Source organism: Pan troglodytes, chromosome 13 (genome assembly GCF_028858775.2).
Source record: "Pan troglodytes isolate AG18354 chromosome 13, NHGRI_mPanTro3-v2.0_pri, whole genome shotgun sequence".
In the NCBI taxonomy this organism is placed as follows: domain Eukaryota; kingdom Metazoa; phylum Chordata; class Mammalia; order Primates; family Hominidae; genus Pan; species Pan troglodytes.
Window position 1 is genome coordinate 120,596,789 of NC_072411.2, and position 9,739 is coordinate 120,606,527.

Here is a 9,739-nt window from a genome sequence, read left to right on the forward strand (position 1 = left end):
ACATTCTGCCAGCACTGTTCGCTTGCTAGTTAATAAGGAAGGATGGAAAGGAAAAGGATGGATTGGTTACCCTATCTTCCCTTTCCTTTCTATATCGCTATTTGCAGCATAAATAGGTGGATAACACAAAAGCAAGAAAGGATGCAGCAGAGTTCCTTGGTCACTCGTGTTTCTTAGAACACCTCTGTCTTTGTGCACTTGAAGCACGTTCTAGTTTGAACTGAAAGCTTGGCCTCTTGGGTCAGTCATAGGTGTGCACTCGCCTTGTACTTGCTTTGAGTCTTGTTGAACTCCCATGCATTGTGTGTCCCCCAGATTTGTGTGCTCATGGGCATTGCAGACTCTGTATAGGTATGATAAGCGAGGAACAGAGCACACTCACTGTGTGTGTCTCTTGCTCCCTGCATGTCCCACTGTCCTATCAGGTTCCACTTGCAAGACACAAGGTCAAAGATAAAATCATTAAGAATTTCAGGGTCGGGCACAGTGGCTCACCCCTGTAATCCCAGCACTTTGGGAGGCCAAGGTGGGCAAATCACGAGGTCAAGAGATCGAGACCATCCTGGCCCACATGGTGAAACCCCATCTCTATTAAAAATACAAAAATTAGCTGGGTGTGGTGGTGCACGCCTCTAGTCCCAGCTACTCGGGAGGCTGAGGCAGGAGAATCGCCTGAACCTGGGAGGCACAGGTTGCAGTGAGCTGAGATTGCACCACTGCACCACTGCACCCCTGCCTGACGACAGAGCGAGACTCCCTCTCAAAAACAAACAAACAAAAAAGAATTTCAGGCTCGGCCAGGCACAGTGGCTCACACCTGTAATCCCAGCACTTTGAAAGGCCGAGGCAGGTGGATCACCTGAGGTCAGGAGTTTGAGACCAGCCTGGCCAACGTGGCAAAACCCTGTCTCTACTAAAAATACAAAAAGTTGCCGGGCATGGTGGTGTGAGCCTGTAATCCCAGCTACTCGGGAGGCTGAGGCAGGAGAATCACTTGAACCTGGGAGGTGGAGGTTGCAGTGAGCCGAGATTGCACCACTGCACTCCAGTCTGGGCAACAGAGCGAGACTCTGTCTCAAAAAAAAAAAAAAGAATTTCAGGTGGGACACGGTGGCTCACACCTGTAATCCCAACACTTTGGGAGGCCAAGGCAGGAGGATTTGTTGAGCCCAGGAGTTCGAGACCAGCCTAGACAACAAACTGAGACCCCATCTCTACAAAAAAGATAATTGGGATTACAGGTGCCCACCACCACACCCGGCTAATTTTTGTATTTTTAGTAGAGACGGGGTTTCACCATGTTAGTCAGGCTGGTCTCGAACTCCTGACCTCAGATGATCCACCTGCCTCGGCCTCCCAAAGTGCTGGGATTACAGGCGTGAGACACCACACCCAGCCTCAGATGATTTTTTTTTTTTTTTTTTTTTTGAGACAGGGTCTTGTTTTGTCACCCAGGCTGGAGTACAGTGGTGCAATCATGGCTTACTGCAGCTTCACCCTCCCGGGCTCAAGCAATCCTCCTGCCTCAGCTACCTGAGTAGCTGGGACCACAGGCATGTGCCACCACGCCCAGCTATTCTTTTTTTTTTTTTTGTAGAGACCCTATAGGGCACAGTGTTGCCCAGGCTGGTCTCGAACTCCTGGGCTCAAGTGATCCTCTCTCCTTCCCTCCCAAGGTGCTGGGATTACAGGCGTGAGCCACTGTACCCAACCTTCTTCAGATGATTAGGATGCATGCTAAAGTTTGACCACCACTGTTCTTTCTGAAATATTTTTTCTACCTCATTTCAGCCTCCTAATTCCTACTCCTTCTTCCCTGCAAATGTCACTTCATCAGAGGTGCTAGACCCTGGGCTAGATTAAACCCCTCACTCTCCAAGTCTCTCTTTTTTTTTAGACAGAGTCTCATTCTTTGGCCTGGGCTGCAGTGCAGTGGTGCGATGCCCAATTCTCCTGCCTCAGCCTCCTGAGTAGCTGGGACTACAAGCGTGTGCCACCACACCCGACTAAGTTTTGTATTTTTAGTAGAGACAGGGTTTCGCCATGTTAGTCAGGCTGGTCTCGAACTCCCGACCTCAGGTGATCCGCCCACCTCGGCCTCCCAAAGTTCTGGGATTACAGGTGTGAGCCACTGCGCCTGGCCTCTCCAATTTTCTTCTGTGAGTTCCTCAGTTCACGTCTCCCTGATAGATTTTGAGTTCTAGGTGTGTCCGTCTCATTCTCCATCTTGTCCTGAGTGCTAAGCAGGGCAAACAGTAGGCACATAATAAGTGAGAGTGGAATTGCATTGCCTCACAGGGTGACCAAAGGAATGGAGATGTGGGGCCTGCAGGCATCACGAAGGAGTCTAGGGGAGCTAGGGAGAAAAGGCTAATCATAGGCCACCCACTCGCCCTCTAGGTACAGCCTGTACACCCGCACCTGGCTCGGGTACCTCTTCTACCGACAGCAGCTGCGCAGGGCTCGGAATCGCTACCCTAAAGGCCACTCGAAAACCCAGCCCCGCCTCTTCAATGGTGAGCTCTGACTGTCCCGGCCAGCATCCCCCATTCTGTGCCCCCACCCTCCCTGCCTGCTCCCCTTCACATACCCCAGCCCCTGGGCTCCCTGCCTGTTACCCCGCCCACAGCCCATCTCTGTCCCCAGGAGTGAAGGTGCTTCCCATCCCTGTCCTCTCGGACAACTACAGCTACCTCATCATCGACACCCAGGCCCAGCTGGCTGTGGCTGTGGACCCTTCAGACCCTCGGGCTGTGCAGGTGAGGGGAGGGCAGGGAGCAGGGGGTGCCTGGAGTCACCTTGGGGACTGGCAGTTTCGCCTTGCTAGAGAGGGCTGACCCTTGTCCGTCTGCCCGTGGGATGTGTCCCATATGCTCCATGTTCACACGTGCACATGCGCACACATAGCCTGGGGAAGGGGGGTACAGGGCATGGCTGGGCAGAAGGGGAGAGCAGGAGTCGGGGATGCAGAGCCAGAGGGCTGGGGGTGTTGGCCCAGGACTCTGGGTCTAGTGAGTTTCCAGGCTGGCTTTCACTCCCATTGGCCCCCTTCAGACCCCCTTTCTTTCTGTCACCTCTGTCTGTCAGTATCTGGGTCTCTCTGTCTTTCCCTCCCATTCCTTATTTCTCTGTGTCTACCTCTCTCTATGTACAAGTGTCCCTCTGCCTCCATGTGCCCCGTGCTTCACATTCCTGGATCTCTCCCCTCCAGCTCCATCCGTTTCCTCTGCTTCATCTCTCCATGCTCTCCTCTCCTCTCCACCAGCACCCACACTCCTGGCTCTTGCTGCTTCAAGTGTCCCTTGCATCCTGCTCCCCAGTCTCCAAACCTCCTCTCTCTCGCAGGCTTCCATTGAAAAGGAAGGGGTCACCTTGGTCGCCATTCTGTGTACTCACAAGCACTGGTAAGGGGCTCCCGTCTTCCCTGGCCCACCCTTGTCCCAGCTGGGCTTGCCAGGACTGGGCCCATTGAGGACGGCTGGGGCCAGAGATCAAGAAGTCAGTACGGGCCGGCACCCGCCTTCCTCGTGAAGTCACCTGGACACCAGCAGGGAGGGAGGAGAGGGGACAGTCTCCCACCACTCCATTGATCAAGCTTCTGAAGCCCCAGAGGGCAGGGCAGTCATTTCTCTTTCATTTCATGGGCATGTATTAGATACCTACTGCACACTGGGCATGGACAAAAGTTATGACTCTTCCATCAAGGAAATTCTAAGACCAATAGGGGAGATAGCCCTGTATCAAAGTATATAACAGCGGAGGCAAGAGGGTTGGGAGTTCAAGCCCAACCTGGGCAACATAGTGAGACCTTGTCTTCAAAAAAGAAGTATGTAATATTTAGGTAACAGTTGGCACAGGCCACAGGGATGGGAGGCCCAGGCACGGTGTGATCAGATCCACTTGGAGAATTGAAAGATGATGACCTGAGCTGAGGGTTCAGGAAGCTCGGCTGGCATTGGCCAGCTTGAGTTGTTGGGGGCGATGTTCTGGGCAAGGGAACAGCTTGAACAAAGGCCTAGAGGTGTGGACAACTTGGCTTAGTCCAGAAGCCACAGCCCCAGCACTTAAAGGCCTGGAGATGCTGTGGTAAAGAAGGGGGCTTAGGTACAGTTGCCCCTCGAAGCCCCCTGCCTGTCTCTGCCGTCCTGCAGGGACCACAGTGGAGGGAACCGTGACCTCAGCCGGCGGCACCGGGACTGTCGGGTGTACGGGAGCCCTCAGGACAGTATCCCCTACCTCACCCAGTAAGTCCCTGACCTAGGCAAGGGACGGCCCTTCCATGGGCCCTTTCCCCCACCCCCAGCCTTCAGTGAAGTGTTTCAGGGGTATCAGCAGGTGGATCTTTGCCAGTGCCCTTCCTGGCCCAATCCCAGCCTATCTGAAGACTGGCACTGCCCATCCCCCAACTGATCCAGCCATAGTCCCCAAAAGAGGAAAGGGGGAGGGTTCGGACCTGAGACCCGAGGCACTGGGGTATCTTCTTTTGTATGGAAGCCCACTCTCTTGTGAATCACCCAGCCCCATGGGCCTGGAATGGGGGCAGGGATCAGCATGGCACAGATCCAATACCTTCTCTCCCCTGCTCCCTTGTTCCCCAGTCCCCTGTGTCATCAAGATGTGGTCAGTGTGGGACGGCTTCAGATCCGGGCCCTGGCTACACCTGGCCACACACAAGGCCATCTGGTCTACCTACTGGATGGGGAGCCCTACAAGGGTCCCTCCTGCCTCTTCTCAGGGGACCTGCTCTTCCTCTCTGGCTGTGGTGAGTTTCCCCAAAAGAGAGAGGAGCTGGGAGAGGAGGGAGAGACAGAAGCCAGGGCAGCCACAGTCCCATGGAGAGCACTGAAGCCTTAGTTTTAGCACAGATGTTGCCGTGGCAGTTACTTCCATCTGTGTTACTCAGATTGGTTTTAATCCTTGAGACTTCCCTTGGGGCACCTTGGGAGGCTGAGGCAGGAGGATCACTTGAGGCCAGGAGTTGGAGACCAGACTGGGCAAAATAGCAAGACTGTCTCTACAAAAAAATTTTAAAATAGGCCAGGCATGGTGGCTCATGCCTGTAATCCCAGCACTTTGGGAGGCTGAGGTGGGAGGATCACCTGAGGTCAGGAGTTCAAGACCAGCCTGGTCAACATGGTGAAACCCCGTCTCTACTAAAAATACAGAAATTAGCCGGGCATGGTGGTGCATGCCTGTAATCCCAGCTACTAGGGAGGCTGAGGCAGGAGAACTGCTTGAACCTGAGAGGTAGAGGTTGCAGCGAGCTGAGATCGCGCCACTGCACTCCAACCTGGAAGACAGAGTGAGACTCTGTCACAAAACAGAAAAAAAAATTTAAATAATCTAAATAATATAGGCCAGGAGCAGTGACTCAGGCCTGTAATCCCAGAACTCTGGGAGGCCAAAGCAAGTGGATTGCTTGAGCCCAGGAGTTCAAGACCAGCTTGGGCAACATGGTGAAACCCCGTCTCTACAAAAAATACAAAAATTAGCCAGTGTGGTGGTGAGCCCAGGAATTCAAGGTTGCAGTGAGCTATGATTGTGCCACTGCACTGCAGCCTGGGCAACAATGAGACTCTGTCTCAAAAATAAAAAAGACTTCTGCCAGCTGCGGGACAGAATGAGAGAATGTCTGTAGCTGAGTAAAGCCCTGCAGGGAATTAGTTTCCCCTGGGTGGAGCCTGGTTCTCTGATACAGTGACTGGCAGGACTAGGTTATGAAAAGTTAAGAACAGCTAGGTGAGGGGGTGGGTGAGGATCACAAGTCCCAGGCTGCATGAAATCCCAAAGGGCAGCCTAGGCGAAGAAGTGTTCCGTGGGAAAGAGCAGCCCTGTGTCTACCAAGCCTGGGGCCTGCAGCCTGAAGATTCCGCAGCCCCTCCCTTCAGGTGTTACTGTGTGCAACAGAGGCCTTAGATGGGCTTGGTCAGGGGGTGACCAGTTGGGCCCAGCTCCCAGTGAGGAGGGAATAGATGCCTGGGGGTGGGTCTGGAAAGGGCACGGTCAGGGCTGATGGCCAGCCAGAGCATTACAAGCTGGTTCCCACCTGTCTGGGTGTGCCTTATGCCATATTGTGTTATCCTGGCACCTTGTGACATACCCTCCAACCCCCACCCAGGGCGGACCTTTGAGGGCAACGCAGAGACCATGCTGAGCTCACTGGACACTGTGCTGGGGCTAGGGGATGACACCCTTCTGTGGCCTGGTGAGACACCCCCTTACTACTCCCCATCCTCCAGCCCCACGCTCAGCCTGGGACAAGGGCCTTCCCACCCCCTCACTCCCCTAGAAAGCAGGCCAGCCCAGTTCCTGGCCCAGAAGCGACACAGCTCCACCTCTAGGGGTAGGGACAGAGTTCTGGCCTCCCTTCTTCCTGGAGTGCTGGCTCCGTACCACCTCTGCTTCTCACACTACCTTCCCCTGCCAGTCAGCCTTCAGCCTCATGGGAGCCCTGCAGGCCCCAGGGCATTCCAGAGAGATGTCTAATTGTTCATAGCCTTAGCCCAGAACAGAAAATAGCCTTTGCTTATCTGGGGAGAAGTCAGTAAATCCACTCTGCATGTAACCATTGCCTTGTGGTGCATAAAAACATTCACAGATATCTGTTAATCCTCAGAACATATATTCATTCATTCATTCATTCATTCATTCATCAAGTACTTTATGTGCACCTAACACATACCAGGCTCTGTTCCAGGCACCAGGAACACAGCAGGTACATCTGTGTCTGGTGGCATCATTGTTCTCTCCACTTGCCAAATGAGAAAATTGTGCCTCAGAGAGGGGCCATGACTAGACCGAGGTCACATGCTAGGCAGTGGTGGAGTCAGGGCTAGATGCAGGCCTGCCAGCTCCAGGTCTAGTGGTTTTTTCCCCTGGAACTATTGCCACCTTTTCACCCATGGCTGACTTGTGCCCACAGTTAGAGAAGCAGCTCCTGGCAGTTGGGGTTTTCCTGGAAGTGCTGACCTCATCCCTGGTTGTCAGGTGCCCATCAGCCTGGACCTGGGGCAGGGAAGACTGTTCTGACTGTACCACCAATCTCTCTCTGCTCTGTGTCTCACCCTCATGGCTGTCGGTAGGTCATGAGTATGCAGAGGAGAACCTGGGCTTTGCAGGTGTGGTGGAGCCCGAGAACCTGGCCCGGGAGAGGAAGATGCAGTGGGTGCAGCGGCAGCGGCTGGAGCGCAAGGGCACGGTGAGGGACTCGGGGTCCAGGAGGAGCTGTGTGGGCAGGCACTCAGCCCCAACGGGAACCCATCCATGCTGACCCCAGGCCTGCGAGCACCTCCCCAAAGCTCTGACCTGTTTGGCCCATGGGCCCTCAAGTCAGAACTCCTGAACTCCAGGATGGGGCAGGGGTCGGGTCAGGCTTCTCTGTCTTGGGTCCATTTCCCAGCTTCTCTCCACCAAACCTGGTTCCTCTCACCCACAGTGCCCATCTACCCTGGGAGAGGAGCGCTCCTACAACCCGTTCCTGAGAACCCACTGCCTGGCGCTACAGGAGGCTCTGGGGCCGGGGCCGGGCCCCACTGGGGATGATGACTACTCCCGGGCCCAGCTCCTGGAAGAGCTCCGCCGGCTGAAGGATATGCACAAGAGCAAGTGATGCCCCCAGCGCCCCCAGCCCAGCCCACTCCCCGCATGGGGAGGCCACCACCACCAACACCTCATCATCCTTCTCATCGCTAACACCACCACCTCCATCGGCACCCAAGCGGGCATCATCCCCCACACTGCTCAGGGGAGGGGAGGGATCAGGCGATGAGACTGTGAGGCCAAAAGAAGGGGGCCTGTTGGAGGCTGGGAACCCCGCAGCGCGAGGCTGCCTCATCAACGGCAAGAGGAAAGGAGGGGTCTCGGGACATCTCCAGACCCTACCAACTGGGAGGGTCCCCTCCTCCTTCCCTACTCCTGGGACGGCAGCAAGGACATGGGGGCTGCTGTTAGCTTCTCCGTCAGGAGGCGTCATCTCACTGTAGCCCTGGAACCCAGGGTGGAGGGGCCCACGATCAGGTTGAGTCCATCTTGCCCTTCCCCCATCCAGGGTTGGGAAAGAAGCTCAGCCCCTCACAGTGGCCTCAAGTGTGATGCCTTACAAAAGCACCACTCAGATGGGCAGCTGGACTCTGGTGTCCTGAGACTCTGCCGTCTTCCCACAGCCTCCCTGCCTCACCCATCCCTGCAAAGCCATTTTTCAGACAGAGCCATTCCTAAGAACACTGAAGGGCTGAAAGGCTGGCTGGCCACTCTCTGCCTCAGTGGCCTCCCTACAGCCTGGAAGAAGGAGGGTCCTGATTGCCAAGGAAACCTCCTCATTGGGCTAAGGAGACACTGGAGTCTGGAGTGTGGAGCCCCACAGTCTTGCAGGTCAAACGCTCTCCTTGCACATCTGGCCTGGTTGTACCCACTGGCCTCTGCCTCTGCCCTGGGCCAAAAGGGCCCCTCCTTGCCAGGGGAGAGACAGCCACGGTCCTCTTTGGCTGCTGCTGTATTCTCATTTTGGCCCTTGTTCTTAGGCCCGTCTGCCTGCCTTCCTCCATCTAACCTTTCCTGTTTTATCCGCAGCCCTTTTCTTCTTTGAGTTAGTAAAGATTTATTCTGTAACCTGACACTCATCTGGCCCTTTGCAGTTTGCCAGCCATATTCCCATGTGATTTCCCACTGGATCCAGGCCCCCACCCGGCTGGCAGGAGGGGGCTCTGACGTGCAGGTTGGAAATCAGAAGTCTGTGAGAGCGCGGGAGTGCACGGCAGCTCTGGGTCCCAGACCTGGCCCGACCCCTCTGCTTCACCTCCAGCTCTGCTGCTCCTCTACTCTTGGGTCGAGATCCCTTTGGAGCCACAGCGAGGAACCCTGTGGTCCTCAGGCAGGTGTACCTTGAGTCAGCCAGGAGCCCTCTTTTCCTGTGTCAAAGCCTGCCCTCGGGCTCTGCTCACCTCTGGTGACCCTCCAAGATGCCCCTGCCCTCAGTTTCCCCTCATGATCTGGCCTCTGCCACCTTCTCCAGCCACAGCCTCTAGTACACTTTAGCAATACCACCAGACTAGTTAGAGTTCCCCACTCACCAAGCAAGATATGCAGTTTCATGCCTCTGTGCCTTCGCTCATGCTGTTTCTTCCAACTGGAATGCCTTCCCCTGCTCCTCCTGCCTTGTCTGCCTGGCAAATTCATCTCTCACGATCCCCTCAAAGGCCCCCTCCTCCAGGAAGGCAACCCCTGTGCCCCTCCCCTCCAGGCTACCTCTGCACTTTGTCAATGCTTCTCTTGTGGCACTTATCACACTGTATTTTACTTGTTTACATGTTTGTCTCCCCTTCTAGACTGTGAATCCTTAAGGGCATGGACTGTATCTTATGCATCTCTGTATTTCTGCGCCTAGCACGGTGCCTAGCACACAGTAGGCGCTCAATAAATGTTGAATGAATGAATGATTTAATCAAGACTTGATCACCCAACAGCTTGTCTTTGTTGCTACATGAGTGAAAACAGCAGAGAACTTTCTCACAGTTTTCCCATCTCAGTTCCAGGCCTGCTAACTTGCAGTTAGGCACTTCAAGAGTTTTGATCAGAAATGATGCCCAAAGGCTGGGCGCAGTGGCTCACACCTATAATCCCAGCTCTTTAGGAGGCTGAGGCGGGTGGATCACAAGGTCAGGAGTTCGAGACCAGTCTGGCCAACATAGTGAAACCTCATCTCTACTACAAATACAAAAAATTAGCCAGACATAGTGGCAGG

The 9,739-nt window shown here is 54.7% G+C and overlaps 1 protein-coding gene across 4 annotated transcripts in view; it reads left to right on the forward strand.

The window, feature by feature from the left end:
* Positions 1–9,439, forward strand: part of PNKD (PNKD metallo-beta-lactamase domain containing) — a 76,328-nt gene extending 66,889 nt beyond the window's left edge. For 2 of the 4 annotated variants that reach the window (XM_016950480.2, XM_016950481.4), the window contains 8 exons: positions 2,401–2,516; positions 2,647–2,759; positions 3,346–3,404; positions 4,152–4,244; positions 4,599–4,762; positions 6,119–6,205; positions 7,083–7,198; positions 7,436–9,439. In XM_016950480.2, coding sequence (XP_016805969.1) covers positions 2,401–2,516; positions 2,647–2,759; positions 3,346–3,404; positions 4,152–4,244; positions 4,599–4,762; positions 6,119–6,205; positions 7,083–7,198; positions 7,436–7,609 — 922 coding nt within the window. In that variant the 3' untranslated portion in view covers positions 7,610–9,439. The remainder of the gene's footprint in view (positions 1–2,400; positions 2,517–2,646; positions 2,760–3,345; positions 3,405–4,151; positions 4,245–4,598; positions 4,763–6,118; positions 6,206–7,082; positions 7,199–7,435) is intronic. The other 2 variants (XM_016950482.3, XM_054679339.2) reach the window with 1 other exon arrangement.
* The last annotated feature ends 300 nt before the right edge of the window (positions 9,440–9,739 follow it).